This window comes from Vitis riparia, chromosome 3, assembly GCF_004353265.1.
Source record: "Vitis riparia cultivar Riparia Gloire de Montpellier isolate 1030 chromosome 3, EGFV_Vit.rip_1.0, whole genome shotgun sequence".
In the NCBI taxonomy this organism is placed as follows: domain Eukaryota; kingdom Viridiplantae; phylum Streptophyta; class Magnoliopsida; order Vitales; family Vitaceae; genus Vitis; species Vitis riparia.
Window position 1 is genome coordinate 3,067,077 of NC_048433.1, and position 17,929 is coordinate 3,085,005.

The window sequence follows — 17,929 nt, forward strand, 5'->3', positions numbered from 1 at the left end:
GGTGATTACCTATAGCAAAACTTATCAAATTATGGTATCACACTCTAATTTATAATACTAAAGATAATGCGTGTTGGGGTGACAATAGAGTGAGTCCGAGATGGATTATCTCATCCCAACCTCATCCCCTTTATATAAACCTATTCTCATCCCATCTTAATGAAAAGTTTAAACTATTTGAGGTAATGTTAGATTTTGATAAGTATGAAAATTTCTCATATGTCCCTTTGTACCCAATATACTTTTTATTCTCAAATTTTTATAATATAGTTTTTTAAAACATAATTTTTAATTATTTAATACATATTTAATATTTATTATACGGGGAAAGTGAAAATTATTAAATTAAACTATTTTTAAATTTAATTTTATATGTATCTATGAGGCGGGGTATAACAAGGTAACACTCAAACCCGAACTAGTTTTTTTAAAAAGGAAAATCCTAAACCCACTCTTAAACCATATATTTTCATCCCAAAATCCATCTCTTAGGGCAAAGCAGCATGAGTACCAAATAAATTCACCCCATTGTGATCCTTGAAAGCATGTTACTATTATTTTTGTATATCAAAGGGCAAATTTGGTACATGAAATAGCATTGCTGTTGTACAGCCCCTTTTTCAAAATGGATCGGGTATATTACAAGTTTGGGTCATTTATTAGCAATTAGGAGGCTTCCCTTCCGAGATGGGCCTGGAATAGGCAATTCTATTTCACTGGTCATTCAAAAATTGGACCGGTTAATGACCCAAATCTTCGTACAAATATCCAAATCCATCCTCTTTGCGTCACTCCCCCTCCTGTGTCTCTCTAGCATGGAGATCACCAGCTTAAGCCAAGCCATGCAGCTACACGCACAAATCCTCAAATCACCTGACCCGAAAAACCAGACCCGGAACCTCACCCCACTCTTCACCTTCGCCGCACTCTCACCGGCCGGCGACCTCACCTACGCCCACCTCATCCTCAACTCCCTCTCCACCCAAAACTCCTTCTTTCACAACACCATGATCCGAGCCTACTCTCAAACCTCCGACCCGACCCAAGCTCTGCACCTCTTCCTCTCAATGCTCTGCCAACCCACCTCACCCCGACCCGACAAGTTCACGTACCCATTCCTCCTCAAGTCATGCGCCCGATTGAAGCAACCCCGGGTAGGAAAGCAGCTCCATGGGTTGATATACAAGTCGGGACTAGAATCGGATCGGTACGTGTCGAACGGGTTGATCCACATGTATTCGAGTTGCGGGAAGTCGGGTCGTGCGTACAAGGTGTTCGGGAAAATGCGTGAGAGAGATGTGGTATCTTGGACATCGATGATTGATGGGTTTGTTGATGATGATCGGGCTGTTGAGGCTATAAGGTTGTTTGAGGAAATGGTGGAAGATGGAGTTGAGCCCAATGAGGCAACTGTAGTTTCGGTTCTGAGAGCTTGCGCAGACGCTGGAGCAGTTGGTATGGGGAGGAGAGTTCAAGGGGTTATTGAGGAGAGAAAGATTGGTTTGGAGGCCAATGTGAGAACAGCTCTTATTGACATGTATGCAAAATGCGGGTCCATTGGTAGTGCGAGGAAAGTGTTTGATGGGATTGTGAATAAGGATGTTTTTGCTTGGACTGCTATGATATCTGGCCTTGCTAACCATGGGCTGTGTGAGGAGGCTGTTACTTTGTTTGATCAGATGGAGTCTTTTGGCCTAAGGCCGGATGAGAGGACAATGACTGCAGTTTTATCAGCTTGTAGGAATGCAGGCTGGGTTAGTGAAGGTTTTGCTTATTTTAATAGTATGCGGTGCAAATATGGAGTAAAACCGACAATTCAGCACTATGGATGCATGGTAGACCTCCTTGCTCGAACTGGGCATCTAGATGAGGCTGAGGAGTTTATTAGAAAGATGCCCATTGAGCCTGATGTGGTTCTGTGGAGAACCTTGATATGGGCTTCTAAAGTTCATGGTGACATTGATAGAAGTGAGCGGTTGATGAAAGATCGTGGGCTCCTAAAGATGGATTCTGATGATTGTGGGAGTTATGTACTTCTTGGAAATGTCTATGCATCTGCTGGGAAATGGCATGATAAGGCAAAGATGAGAGAGTTAATGAATCAAAAAGGGCTTTCAAAGCCACCAGGGTGTAGCAGGATTGAAGTGGATGGCTTAGTCCATGAATTTGCAGCAGGAGATTCAGGTCACATTGAAGCAGAAAAAATCTATGCAAAATTGGATGAAGTGGAAGAGAGATTGAAAGCAGAAGGGTATCATCCAAAACTCTCAGAGGTTCTGCTTGAAATTGACAACGAGGAGAAAGCTTTTCAACTGCATCACCATAGTGAAAAGCTTGCTGTTGCTTTTGGACTAATCAAAACTAGTCCAGGGACTGAAATCCGCATTGTGAAAAACTTGCGATCCTGTGAGGACTGTCACTCTGTTATGAAATTAATCTCAAAGATATACCAACAGGATATAATTGTTAGAGATCGGATCCGCTTCCACCATTTCATTAATGGGGACTGCTCATGTAAGGATTACTGGTAGCAGGAAGATTTATGTTTGAATAATGATTCAAACAGAGCTTTACGGCACATGTCACGTATCACATGAATAGAAAACAAAATTTGTAGAGGTAACTTCTTAATTTCAGAGCTTATGACAAATTCTTTCATTAGATGCAAAGTGAATGCTTCAATTTCATCAGTTAAATTGTTGGTTTCTTGTTCTTGTGTCATCATGAATAGCACATATTTTAGTTCATTAAAATCCAGAAAATCCAGAAAGATAAAAGAAAGCAAAAAACTCTCTTCATAAGATGCTACTAAATAAATGAAAATTTTGAACGTATAAGCCTCATAAATTGCTCTTATGAGAGTTGAAAAAAGTTCCAATAATACTGCTATGTAGCACTGACTATTACTCCCAAATTTGAGAGTAAGAGCATGAACACTATTCAAATGGAAATGTTCTGCCTGCTTCTGAGCTTGGAGGTATTAATAGGCGTAAAATCAATCATCTCCTGAATGACCTGCAGGGACTAAGTCTCGGTCTCATCCCTAGCAATCTTGTTCAAAACTTTCTTTCATGTCATATTGATAATCTTATGTTGTAGGTAGGGCTACATATTGGCCCAGGTGGCCCACATAGCACCTTTTGTGGCTTTTCCAGACCATGCTTGGGCCTCTGAGATCCTCAAATAATTGGACAAAAGACAAATATTTAAACTGTGATGCTTTTCTAGGGCGAGTGGCATATAACCAACCATACGATATGTTAATGAGAAGTATATATCTAGCGTTAAATTGGCTTGAACCTGATTTTCCTTGTCTGTCACACCAATTAGGAGATGATAGAAATTTTAGTACTTTTGTCCACCATAAAATTTTTAGGGGTGAAAATAGCTTATATCAACGGATACCCTTGTGGTGAAAGAAGCTGTGCAAATTTGCAATAGAAGGTTATATCAATGATATTTGGACTGTTTTAAGAGTGGTAATTTGATAAACATGGGTATCTGATTCCATCTTGGCATGGCTTTTGACATGTGTGCCAGCTGTTTTAAATTTACTGAAGGATATAACCAAGGTTAGTGGAATAGTTTTCAATCTGTGAATTTCCAGAAAACCAATTCCCTTAGGGACCTTAGCTTGTCCAAGTTGCTGAATTAATGAGTGAATTTTGACAACCGACTTCATTGACTTTTTTCAACCGACTTTCTGCTTTTGTGTCCAAATATTTGCTTAAAAGAACCAAATATTCCAAAACTTTTCTTTTATTGTTGTATTTTGCAAAAATTTGTTAAAGGAGAATAGACTTGTAAATTCAATTTGATTCAAAACTGCTATGAGGTTAATATTTAAGGATCAATGTATAATTAGTAAGCATTAAAAGTCCCACTTTGACATATAATTAAGCAGAAGAATAGAAAAGTGATACTGATTGCTTTGCTTTTCTTTCTTTTTAGTTGCATTGGCTTGATGACCTTTTCTCTCTTCCTTTCTCATTGTATTGGCTGAGTGATGTAAGCATAACATGTTCACTTTTTTGTTATTGTATTTAGATGATCTTAACATATACTGTTCTCCCTTGACTACCTTATCAGTCAGGGAGTGGTATCAAACCAAGGCTTGTGGTGTCAAGAGAAATGAACTTAGGACTATTCTCTTACCCGTGAAGTAATAACCTCTCTCTCTCTCTCTCACTCTCTGAATATTTAATTGTGTTGCTAAAGCTCTCTCCACCCACCATCAATATTCAACCAGTGAGACAATACTCTCAAGTTAAGCTCTTCCTTTATTTCTCTCTCTCTCTCTCTCTCTCTCTCTCTCTCTTTTTTGTGATTCTCTGATTGTCATGATCAAATCTTAAAGAGGCAACAAAGTTCTTCATCAATTCCTGGCTAACATCATCGCTGTTGCTTTACTCAAATAAGATTTGATTTAAAAATGGTAATTCCCCCACTAAACAAAACAAGGAAAGATCACTTTTCCTCATTTCATGTGAGCCATTCAATTGCATGGCTGGCCACATGCTCTTCACCATCCCTTAACTAATGTCCTTGCAGTTCTTTTTCTAGCATGCAATCAAATCCAAAAAGAAAAAGGTAGGACAGGAGATTGGCTCATCTTTGTTCCCTCTTTATATTTTGATGATGGGCCTATTAGAAAATTACTACCACCTTTTTCTTCTTTTCAATTTTTTCAGGCAGAAGATTGGAGACCACCATGCCTAAACTCACCGACTTCTTACTTTACCTGTTGTTTAGTACTTTTTCCTGATATACAAAGCATATAGTGGCAGAAGAATGGGACGGGCTCAGAGTCATTACAGATACTATGCACATGTTACTTGTCGAAAATTAATTAGCTCAAAAAGGGAGTCAAATAATCTAAAATCTTTAAATTATTATAAATACTATGCACATGTTACTTGTCGAAACTTTATTGGTTCCTATGAGTTAAATAACCTAAAATCTTTAGGTCAATCGATACTCCAATTGTTTCTACAAAATAATTAGACTAGAAATGTTTTATTTTTATTGGATGAAGCATGTATCATTTGGTCTTTGACATGTAACATTATTATTATCCCACCAATATGCTATGACATTGTGGTATGTGAAGCATGCAAGACAAATAAATCATGGGGAAAGTACACCTTGTGGCCAGGCTCAAGTGGGGCAAGGCTTGGGGTTGGGGAGGGTGAAGTTCCAGGTTCAATTCCATGTAAGAGCTGAAAAAAACACTCTACATATCAAGGAAAAAGAAAGGAATCATGAGCAAAGTTCCCTTTTCCAGGAAAGCAACTTCCTACAACAGAATATATAAGAATGGTTACTCTTTGACTTTGTACAGCACAGAACTTGGTTTCAACAAATTTCATTCTTATTGCTCTGCAAACTCACTGGTTACCTAAGTTTTCTTTAATGATTTGACCTCGTTTTCCCTGATGCCAAACAAACCTAAAATACATACAATTATGATCAGCCCCTTGGTAGTTATGACGGTCTTGACTAACTCCCTATTGTTTCAGGTATTCTATGGAGCTAAAGAAAAGATAGGCATTGCCTTCTTTCCATCCATCTTTGTTTTATTTGTATGAAAGTGGAGGAATATGGGCACCTATAAAAACAGAAGGTGAGGAAACTAAGAGGGGAAAACCATTTAAAAAAAAAAAGGAGTGAGAAAAGACACAGAAAGATAAGTTTCTTAGTATAAGAAAGGATCTTAAAAAAGTTATTCTCGATGCTAAATATAATAAAAAATTTCAAAGCGGGTTCTTATGCTTATTGCTTTTAAGATTTTGAGATTGCTTTCTTTACTAGCTCTCCGTCAAATCCTGTTTACTTAAGATAAGTCATGCCTACCTACCTTTGTGTACCATAGATCACCATTATTGCTTAGGCCAAATTTTTCTTTTTAACTGCAAAAGCTATAAGACTTATTGATCTGATTTCTACACAATTCATGCCATTTGTGTAAGCATCGATCATTAAAGTGAAAGCACCATATATTTGCTTCACCCATATCTAATGCATATTTGGCAGGGGATTGACATCAGTTGATTGATCTAGAACACACTGTGAAGGTCTTGTATTTCATTACCTAACACCATATCATGTGATACAGGAGGCCTGGAAAAATTTTCTTTAATTCGTTTCAACTTTAGATGCCACGTTTTATGTTATGCTGTCTACTGATTTCAATTTTTTCAGGCTAACCTGATAGAATGGCAAGATGGTCATTACAAATGGGCGTGCTGCTTTGCTTGTGGTGGGCGATCATCGATTGCCTTACGTGCTACGCTTGAAAAGGGTCAAGGAAAGTAAGTGACATGAGCGCTTACGAAACTATGATTATATGCATGAAATTGTGACTAAAACATGACAGCTCTTGTCCCCTTATAATGTCTTGTATTTTATAGAAGTAAAAATGAGGCATTAGGACAAGTGGGAGATTGAATTTTGCAAAGAATCTTTAATCACATTGCTTTGTTTTTGCTTTCTTTATTTGAGATGGAAGTACAAAAGTTATTGGAATCTTAAGAAAACCAGAGCCTCCATTTCTCTATAAAAATCGAGTTGGAGCCCATTTGCCTTGTACCATTGGCTCTTTCTGCACATGGAAAGTTTCAAGTTATTTTTTTTCCTTTGCCCTTTGAGGTAGTTAGTATTCCTCTGTGGACATACTCTGCTTTGTTTCGGTATCTGAAAGACTTGGATTATTTCTATTGCCTTTTCATTGAATGCATATATACCTCAGATATTAGAGTTCATTTTTAATGCTCCAAGTTCCATCAATGATGAATTCTATACCTTGAAATGCTGTTGTAGACAAGTTGAAGTTGTTTATTTCTTCCCAAAACATACTTGCTGTCTCATTAAGTATTATTTTTGGGCAATAGTGCAGGCAGATCTTATAAAACTAATAGACTACTCTTTCTAGCTTTTTTTCTGAGGCATCATGTGTTCTAGTACTTGTTTTCAAAACATGGTTCCCTGCACGTGGGCTTTACTCCACTACTACAACAACACTTCTCCTCTGCAAGATCATGGGCCCCTTCCTTTTTTTCCACTTTTCATCTTCATACTCATGTAGCATTTGAGTTTTAACATATCTTAATCTTCAATCAACTTGTTCCTTTATGCTATGTTTGGTTCCGGGAAGAAAATAGAGTGGAAAAGTAGGAGGAAATAAAAAGTGAAAAAACATAAAATAAAATAAAAAAAGATTTAAAGTCAATAAATTATTTTTATTTGTTGATTCGAACTTATTTCACTTATTTTGACTCATCGATATAAAAATTAAATAATTTTAAAACATATAAATTTTAAATTAATTTTAATTATATTTGATTTTCTTTAGTATTTTCTTATGTTTGGTTACATAAAAGTACTAAGAAAAGAAAAAAAATACAAAGAAAAATAATTTTTTGATGTTTGGTTTCATCTTAGAAAATACAAAAAAAGAACCAAATATAATTAAAATTAATTTAAAATTTATACATTTTAAAATTATTTAATTTTTATATAATAGTGGAAAATAAGTTAAATGAGTTTGAAAAAGCATATACAAATAATTTGTTGTTATTTTCTTTCATGTTTTCTTTCCTTTTACTTGTCTTCTCTATTTTATTTTCTTTGTATTTTCCTTCAAATTTCTAGGAGTCAAACATAGTCTCAAGGAAAGAAAAAAAATGTTGTGAAAAATAATTTTCTTTTGTTTGATTGTCTTATGAAAAATAACAAAGAAAATAAAATATAATTAAGACTGGTTAGAAACTTATGCCTTTTCAAATTATTTTATCTTTATATCAATAAGTTAAAATAAGCAAAATGAGTTTAAAGTAGTATATAAAAATAATTTATTAACTTCAAATTTCTTTTTCTTCGTTTTTTCTTTCCTTATATTTTTTCTCTTTATTTTATTTCTTTTACATTTTTCCCTAAATCTTTCAAGAACCAAACATAACACTAGGTTATTAGTTCCCAAAGAAGTGCTAAAGAAAAAATAATGTTAAGAAAATAATTTTCTCATATTTTGTTTTAAAACTCTTATATTTTCAAATTATTAAATTTTATATCAAAGACTTAAAATAAGGGAAACGAGTTTGAAGACTTTAAATCTTTTTCTTTTTCTTTTTTAACTTTTTATTTCCTTTTACTTCTCTTCTTTATTTTCTTTCTCTTATATTTTTCTTCAAATTTTTTGATAACCAAACATAGCCTTAGTTTACTCCTCCATTTTCTGAGTTTTACTCAACAGTCAACACGACTGTTTGGCATCAACCTCCTTGAGAAAGTAGGCTGAGATTTGTGGGTTAAAGAGCCTGGAAGGTTAGAAGTCCTTATATCTAATGAAGATCAAAGTGAAAACTCCATGAACAGTCACCAACTCATCTGACAAACCAGGAAAATCAGAGGAAGTAGGACCATGAATCACTGTCAAGAAGGATAACAAAACTTGATTATGGAGAATTTCTTGAACATACACAAAAACACAGATGTTGTAATGGAAGAACTGGTGCAAGATGAACAGTTCAAGACAGGAATTCAACTGATATTATTATATATAAAGCAGAGAGACCAAGTACATTTATAGTTCTTAAGTCCATATTTTATATGGCAACCCTATTTTTACAGACCATGAACTGATTACCCATATGCTTATTCCTTACCATCCTTTGATGGAGATTTGGTTTTTTTTTTTTTTTTTTTCTCTCTCTCTCTCTCTCTTGAAAACCCAGACGCTCATAAAGATCAGTACTGAAAGATATCAGAAGCCATGATGGGTTGACTCAAATATAGCAAACTCAAAGGGTTCATGAGGCTGTCAGAAGTGGTAGGCTCAGGAAGGGTCCAGGGCTCCCCACTTTCAAAGCCACCATTGCTTGTATTCAAGAAATTTATGATCTCAACCAGATACTGCAGTCTGTTGCTGAGCTCAGAGAATTGAGCTCTGAGTACTGAATTTTCAGCCTCAATGTTAAAGTAATGCTGGGTGGTGACATTCATGCTTGTGATAATCTGGTTGTTCTCCTTCCTCAGCTGAGCAGCCTGAGCCATTAGATCATCCAAGTGCTTCTGCTTCCTCATCCTTGACCTTCTTGCAGATTCTCTATTGGAAATCATTCTTTTCCGCTTTCTCTGATCCATCAAAGCCTGCAAATCTTCTTCAGAACCAGAGTTCTGAAGCAAAGTTGACCCTGAAGATGTGCCACTGGAGGAAGCCATGAAAACTCAGAAAATTATGCAGTTTTGGGATTAATCTTAGGTTCAAAGCCTCAAAGAGAGAGATTTAGCAGGACCCAGACACTGATTAACTCTAGTACTTAAAAGATAACAGTAATATATAGCTATATATTAATACCTAATTATCAGAGCCAATTTGAGAGCAAAATCATGAAATGTAATAGAACCAGTAGAGGAACACAACTGAGAATGACTGAACTAAGTGGGTCCTGCGTCTGAATGTAGAATTTATCATAAACCCCAAAAGAAGAATTTCACTGAGAATTGGAGACATGAATCTCAAACATCAAGAACAAAATGTTGAGCATGAAGGTGGACTTCTAAGACGAAAAAAAGCTATTTTTCCTGAGAAAATTTGTGGATTGAAGCTTGAAACAGTCACAAAAACTCCAACCCAGAAGACAAAAGTAGAAAATCTTTCAAGCTATGAGCAAGAAACTGAAAATTTTGCAAGAGAACTAAAAACTGGAGCAGCAAAACAAACCAACCCAGAAACCAAGAACCATAGAAGATTGACTATGGATCCAATACAATACCCTGGAAGAAAAAACAGACGAAATACATCTATGATGAAGACTGGTAAGGGACTGGTGGAGGAGGAGGAGGAGGAGGAGGAGGAGAAGAGGCTTGTGAGTGTGTTCTGGATGGAATTTATAGATCAATAGGGGGACAACAGGTGACTACAAAAATTATGTAAAAAAATATGAAAATTTGAAATAAAAACTATATAAAAGACTGAGAAGGAAAATTAAAGGAGAAAAAAAAAGGAGTTTGGAATCTACTCTGAGAAAAAGATGTTGGGAAAGATGATGGGACATGTGGGGTGGGGAAGAAAACTCCACAACTGCCCAGATCCAGCTGGTTGCAACCACTATCATAGATTGCATAGTGACAGGGTTTTTTTTTTTTTTTTTTCTCTCTTTTTTTAATTTTATATATACAGAGAGAGAGAGATGTGTCATGTGGCACAATTTTTTAATATTATCTTTGTGGTCAGGTGGCATTTTATTTTTGTTTTAAAAATGGGTTTATTTGTTTGAGATAGAAATAAAAATAGAAATTAGTATAAATTTTTTTAAAAAAAAAACTATATATTTTAAATTAAAAAATGAGGAAAGCTAAGTAAATAAATTAAATTTATTTTAATTATAAAAAATATTTACATCTCATGTCTAATATTTTAATTTAATATTAATAATTTTTTTAAAATTAATTTTAGACACCAAATTTTGGTAAAATGTTATTTGTTATGTATTTTTATTTTTTACAATAATTTCATATTTACAAATTTGCATTAATTTAATTAAAATGGAGTAAGAGTGCCCCTCAATACGACGTCGTATAAGAAACTTGCATAGTATTTGTACTTTGGAATATGATTTGATATGAAATGAAATGACATGATATTCTAACGCAAGTGTCACCACCTGAAATTGTATGGAGGGCATCTAGGGATGTAGGCCACTATTAAATTAAAATAAAATAAATTATTTAATTAAATTAAAAATAAATTAAATTGCCTTTTGAGAGTCTTCAACTTGAAGGAGTGGTAGCTGGGAGTGACGGACTATAATATTTAGAAAAATATTTACAATAATGTTAATTTAATTGGTTTGACGGGGTGATGATGTTGGAATTGTCTGAAATGGTCATGGTAATTTGATAAAATGGTTGAGATTTGGAGGGCTAATTTGTCTTTGAATTTGGAGACAATGAGAATCCACTTCTCTGCAAATTGGTCTGTCCACCCTTGTGATATTCTCAAGAGATCTTGTAGTACTATATGCCAAATTGGTTTTCTAATGGACCATGTTACTCAATTTCAATTTTTTTTTATTATTATTATTTTATGATTATATTATTGAATGGGTGATCTATGGTGGAGATGCCACAAATGTACCATATCCCCTTTTTATAGACCTTGAATTATTTGGATATTAATCTAGGAATTTAATAATTGAAATTTTGCAAGTATATATGTTAGTTTTTTTTTCCACGTGGCTTATTTTATTATTAATTATTTTTTATTTAATTTAAAATATAATTATGATGGGCTTATTTTATTATTAATTATCTTTTAATTGATTTAAAATATAATTATGGTCAACAATATTAATTGCTAAAATCTTATTGATGGGTCGAGGAGATGTTATCTAAATAACCGTTCGAATTGATGGAACATAAGAAAAAAATGAGATCCTATTATACTCATAAGGGAAAAACCACAAACTCGAGTTTATAAAACATAAATTTCATTTCATGCACTTTTTTTAGTACAAGGTACTACATTTTCAATGATATAAGTATTATATTTTTCCTTACAAATTTAATCCTCTCTCTACCCCAACATAATATATATATATATATATATATATATATATATATAGTTTGGAAAAAGTGAATTTTCACATGCTCATGTAAAAATAATTATAAAATATAAATTTTTTAAAAATAATTTAAGTTTCATGCACTTAAAGAAATATAGTACCTATATCAATTTGGTGGGAGAGGCTTTTGGTCTCAAAACAAACCTCAATGTCAACTTTGTGGAAAGATTGGGCATGTGGTGATGAACTATTATTATCGTTTTGATCAGAGTTTCGTAGGACCATCTCAATTCCAGAATCAATAGTCTTCTGTTAAAAGCCACTTACAAGGTGCAGGAGGCCAAATGACAGCCATGGTTGCTACACCACAAGTTGTCAATGATACCAATTGGTATCCTGACTCGGGAGCTTCCAACCATGTTACTTCTAATGCTACAAACCTGATGACTAAGGTTGAATATTATGGATCAGATCAAGTTCATATTGGAAATGGTATGAGTTTATCTATTAAGCATGTTGGTAAGTCTATCTTTTCATTTCCTTATACTTCTAAAATTCTTTCTCTTAAGCAACTCTTACATGTCCCAACTATAACAAAAAATTTACTTAGTGTTTCGAAGTTCGCCCATGATAATGATGTTTTCTTTTAATTTCACTCACATTCTTGTTTTGTGAAAGATCAGACTTCCAAAACTGTGCTACTGGAAGGAAAGCTTAAAAATGGATTATATGTCTTTGACCACATTCAAGTTCATCTCAACCAGCAGTTGCAGCCTCCTTTGTCTTCCTCAAAGGTCCCAATTCCAACACCATCTATCATTGCCTTACATGTACATGTTCTCTCTTATTCTTGTTCATTGTATGATTTGTGGCATGATAGATTAGGTCACCCTTCTGAGAAAGTTGTAAAAGTTGTACTCACAAATTGCAAAATATCTCTTCATGATTCAAATTCTCATTCTTTTTGTTCAACTTGTTGCCTTGGTAAAATTCATAAGTTTCCTTTTAGATTGTCTAATACAACCTACACAAAACCTTTACAATTGGTTCACTCTGACTTATGGGGACTCTCTTCAATGTTGTTATCTAGTGGCTATAGATATTACATCAGCTTTATAGATGCATTATCTCGTTTCACTGGGATTTTTTTGTTAAAGCATAAGTCAAATGCTCTTCAAACTTTCACAAATTTTAAGACACAAGTTGAGTTGTAGTTTGGTTATAAAATAAAGGCTATTCAAACTGATTGGGAAGGAGAATATAGAGCTTTTACTGATCTTTTAATGTCTCATGGTATAATTCATAGAAATTCTTGCCCTCATACTCATGAACAAAATGGAGTTGCAGAGAGAAAACATCTTCACATAGTAGAAAATGGTCTTACTTTATTAGCTAAAGCTTTTATGCCTTTAAAATATTGGGATGAGGCCTTTAGAGCTTTTGTTTTCTTATACATTAGGTTGCCTACTTCAGTTTTACATTGGAAAACTCCTTTGGAAGTCTTGTTTCACTCATCTCCGGACTACTCTATGTTTAGAGTGTTTGGATGTGCATGTTATCCAAATACTAGACCTTACAACAAGCATAAACTCAATTTTAGATCAACTCAATGTACTTTTCTTGGTTACAACTTGAATCATAAAGGCTATAAGTGCTTAGACACAAATGGCAAGATTTTTATCTCTAGAGATGTTATTTTTTATAAACACTATTTCCCATTCTCTTATTCAAATTCATCACAAACATCTTTAGCCTCACAAGCACCAAACATCTCATCAATTTCAGGTTCTTCACCATTACCTCCTAATTTTCTTCCATTTTCTAATGGTCATCTACCTAATTGGTCCCAAACACATGCTGAAACACATATTGGTAAAAAAAGTTCTCTTGTTGACAATGGTTGCAATTCGTCAACTTATTTGGAAAAGACAACCGAACCTATTGCTACTCAGGGAAAGACAACTAAACCTTTTGTTGAACAGATTTTGGTGGGCTCTTCTATTCCAGCACATGCCCAAGTTAGTGGAAACACTCACAGTATGGTAACCAGGTCAAAAAATGGGATCTCCAAGCCAAAGGTTTATGCTACAACACTATAACCTAGCTCAGTTGTTGATGTTTTGCAACAAGAACAATGGAAAGCAGCTATGACAGATGAATTCTTAGCACTTATGAGAAACAAAACATGGTCCTTAGTGTCTCTACCAAATAGAAGAAAAGCAATTGGATGCAAATGGGTGTTCAAGGTCAAAGAAAATTCCGATGGGACAATTAACAAGTATAAAGCCAGGTTAGTAGCTAAAGGCTTTCATCAAGTAGCTGGTTTCAACTTCAATGAAACGTTTAGCCCTGTAGTTAAGCCAACAACTATCAGAGTGGTGTTAACTATTGCCTTAGCAAAGAATTGGGTTGTTAGGCAATTGGATATTAACAATGCATTTTTAAATGGAGACTTACAGGAAGAGGTATTCATGGAACAACCTCCTGGATTTGTGGATCCTAAGCAACCTCATTTGGTATGCAAATTACACAAATCCTTATATGGATTAAAGCAAGCCCTTAGAACTTGGTTTGAGAAACTACGTAATGCTCTCATTGCCTTTGGATTCTTCACAGCTAGATTTGATCAATCATTGTTTATTCGGATTACTACTACTCATACTATATTTATTCTAGTCTATATTGATGACATATTAGTTACTGGATGCAACAGTGAAGAAGTTCAAACTATCATCAATCAATTGAATAAGAGCTTTACTTTAAAAGATCTTGGTGAAGTAAACTATTTTCTAAGCATTCAAGTAAGGCATACAACTGAAGGACTTCATCTCTCTCAAACTAAGTACATCAAGGATTTACTTTGCAAAGCTAAGATGCAGTTTGCCAAGAGTAGCAGTACACCAATGACTAGTGGACTCAAATTATCTGCTTATGGAAGTGATCCTGTAGAGAACGGACAGTTGTATAGAAGCATAGTTGGAGTCTTGCAAAATGTAACTATTACTAGACCAGAGATCTCCTATTGTGTTAATAGGGTATGTCAATTCATGCAAAATCCACTTGAATCTCATTGTAAAGCAGTCAAGAGAATACTAAGATACTTGAGTGGAACTTTGGATTATGGCCTACATTTTAGAAGATCATCTCAGTTGAACTTGGTGGGATTTTGTGATGCTGATTGGGCCACGGATCCAGATGACAAGAGATCTACATCTGGTTATTGTGTATTTCTTGGTGAAAACTTGGTGTCATGGTACTTTAAGAAGCAACATACTATTTCTCGTTCATCTATAGAAGTTGAATATAAAAGTCTTGCAAACATTGTGGCAGAATTAACTTGGTTAACTTCTTTACTTGAGGAGTTAAGGGTAGCTACAACTAAAATACCTATAATTTGGTGTGATAATTTGAGTACGGTACAACTTGCACCAAATCCTATATTGCATGCTAGGACAAAGAATGTTGAATTAGATCTATACTTTGTCAGAAAGAAAGTTCTACAGAAGAAGGTTCTGGTGCAACATGTTCCTTCAATAGATCAAATAGCAGATGTTTTGACAAAACCCATTTCCAACTCTAAATTTCCTTTGTTAAGAAACAAACTCAAAGTAGAAGACTTAGCTACTCTGAGTTTGAGGGGGGTTGTTAACATTAGAGTAGTTAGTCTGTTAGAAGTTAAGAAAATAGTTTCATAGGTAGTTTCACAATCTATTATAAGCTTATATTTAAAGAAGATCTTGTAACCAGTTTTCAACAATGTGAATAATAAGTCCTCTGTTTTTCTTCAATCCAAATCCCCTATTTTCCTTTGTTTTCTTAAATCCTAATATGTTTATATAATTGAAAGGTAGTACTTAAATGGTCAAATGTAATATATTTGACCAAAAAAGTGTATGAAATATTAATTATTTTTAGATAATGGTTTGAAATTTATATTTTATAAATTTGAATTTCTATTTTGTGATTTTTTGAAAATACATTTTTTCATATATTTTTATCTCCATAAAAAATGTATGTCAAACTAAAAGGGTTAAAAGAGAAACCAATTTTTTTCTAATTTGTCCGAAAATAATTTATTTTCAAAATCAATCTCACGAATCAAAGTATGTTTTCTTAATTATTTATTTTATTTATGAAAAATTAGAAAGTTTTAAAATTTGGGAATTAGGGTTATGGTAGAAACGCTAGAAATCACACTTGTTATTTTTCACAAATATGTATATGTGAAAAATCATACTTGAAGATGTTTGGAAATGTTTTTAAAAAATAGAACTTAAAAAACCGTTTTCAAGAATAATTGTTATTTTTATTGTTTTTAGTAACAAATTTTTGTTAAGAGTACTTTAACATGAAAAATAGCATCTTCTTTTTTTCAAAATATTCTTCGTATCTTTAATTATTATTTAGAACATTTTACTAAAAATAAACATATTTTAGAACAAATTATAAATATATATATTGTCAAAAAGTTATCAAAAATATTTTTTAAATGGAAAATTTTGCTTTTATAAATAAAAAAACAAAATTATTTTCAAAAAAAAAAGTTTTCAAATAACACAATGTTTTTCATGACGCTTTTTTCTCTTGACTTATCCGAAAAGTTATATGGAAAGTCGTTTCATGATTAATACTTTTTAAAAATCGCTTTTTAAGTGAAATACCGATTATAACCCTTAAAATCTAAGGGTTGAACAAGTATTCTACAGTCAAATTTTGAAAGAAGAAGATCTTCAAAGGAATCATGAAAATAGTGGGAATTTTTTTCCTTTTTTTTTTTTTTTTAATAGAAATTGGGTTTGAATGAAAAGCTAGATTTAATTATTGGTATGGCCTTGGCCTAGAAAACCAACCTGCACTGATTGAGAAAAGGTGAAGGTGGTGCCAAAAAACACTACTTCATCATGATTCACGACCTCCACAGACACTAGGGCCTGTTTGGCACTTTTCGGAAAACGTTTCTATTCTTTATATATGGAAGCAATTTTCCAAGTAGGACAAATTTTAAATATTTTTCATGGAACGCTTGGAGAAATTTTTAACAATATAGAGAACAATTTTAAAACTTTTGTTTTGCATAACAACAATAGAAACTTGACCAAGTAAATAACCGTTTTTTTTTTCTTTTAATTTCACGTTCCCATCATATAAATATTGTCTATTATAAATATATTTATATAATTTTAAATACTTTTTTTCTTATTTGATATAATAATACATCACAATCATCTAGCATAAATACAATGTTTTTATTATATTCATGGGATTATAAAATCTAACAAATAGATACCCCTCACGAGATCGGGATTTGCGCTGATATCATTTATAATGACCTAATTTTAACTGTGTAAATATTATTTATTTTAAATCAAATAAACTCTCTTCATTTTAAAACACGCTTATAAAATTAAAAGAAATTCATATTTATGTAATTTCAAAAACTTTTTCCCCGACATGACAATCTTGTTACCGCATCAAATTAGAATCGATGAAGACATGTCGCATTTTGTATATAATCCAACGATCTAAATTTTATTATTTCAGTAAGTACCGAATTGATACCCTCAAATCTTTTCAACTGTGTTAAAAAATTAAAATATGAACATTATTTTCACGTGAGGACAGGAGCGGGGAGAGTACATGGAGAGAAAGCGTGGGAGACAGGGAGTCACCACCCACCAGCCACCCATGGCCATCATTGTCAAATTTGAAGCATTCTTGGCTGCCTACAATGCATTTAGCTTGCTGTTTCTGCCATGTCCCAATCTGCAACTTGCCTTTGCTCTCAAGGTAACAACCATGTGGGCTTTTTTTGGAAATTATACATAAAGAGATTGGGGTGGGGAAGGAATCCGGCTTCCACCTTGAAAATTATTAGGGTTTTTCCCTCCATTAAATGTAAAATTACAAAAATTATTTCGCTGCTCGAATGCGAATTCTTGATTCCACTCATAATACTGTGTTTGGTTCTCATAAAATTTGAGGGAAAAAAATAAAGAGAAAAAATGAAAAAAAAAATATCCATAGTCAATAAATTATTTTTATATCCTTCTACAAATTTATTTTACTTATCCTCCCTTATTATATAAATATCAGATAATTTTAAAATTTATAAATTTTTAACCGATTTTGATGATATTTGATTTTCTTTCTTATTTTTTAAAATAAAACAAAATATGAAAAAATTATTTTCTTTAGTGTTTTTTTTTTCTTTTCTTGCTGGGAACTAAACGTAGCTTGAGACTTTGTTTGGTTCGCAAAAATTTTGAAAAAAAATGCAAAAGAAAATATAAAGTAAAAGTGGAAATTTTTTTATATTATTCTTATGTAGTTTTTTCAAACTAATTTAACTTATTTTCCCCCCTAAT

At 33.3% G+C, this 17,929-nt stretch overlaps 2 protein-coding genes across 3 annotated transcripts; one reads left to right on the plus strand and one right to left on the minus strand.

The window, feature by feature from the left end:
* The first annotated feature begins 709 nt into the window (after positions 1–709).
* Positions 710–6,493, plus strand: LOC117911048 (pentatricopeptide repeat-containing protein At4g21065-like). 2 transcript variants are annotated; one of them, XM_034825208.1, is made up of 3 exons: positions 710–2,619; positions 5,520–5,623; positions 6,202–6,493. In XM_034825208.1, exon 1 carries the CDS (start codon positions 744–746, stop codon positions 2,529–2,531), a length of 1,788 nt encoding a protein of 595 aa, XP_034681099.1. In that variant the 5' UTR covers positions 710–743; the 3' UTR covers positions 2,532–2,619; positions 5,520–5,623; positions 6,202–6,493. The 2 variants fall into 2 exon arrangements, with proteins under 2 accessions (XP_034681099.1, XP_034681098.1); XM_034825207.1 differs by lacking the exon at positions 5,520–5,623.
* Positions 6,494–8,524: 2,031 nt separating this feature from the next.
* Positions 8,525–9,862, minus strand: LOC117909400 (bZIP transcription factor 44-like). The gene has a single exon (XM_034823439.1). The coding sequence runs from the start codon at positions 9,217–9,219 to the stop codon at positions 8,746–8,748; it is 474 nt and encodes a 157-aa protein (XP_034679330.1). The 5' UTR covers positions 9,220–9,862; the 3' UTR covers positions 8,525–8,745.
* Between the last annotated feature and the right edge of the window lie 8,067 nt (positions 9,863–17,929).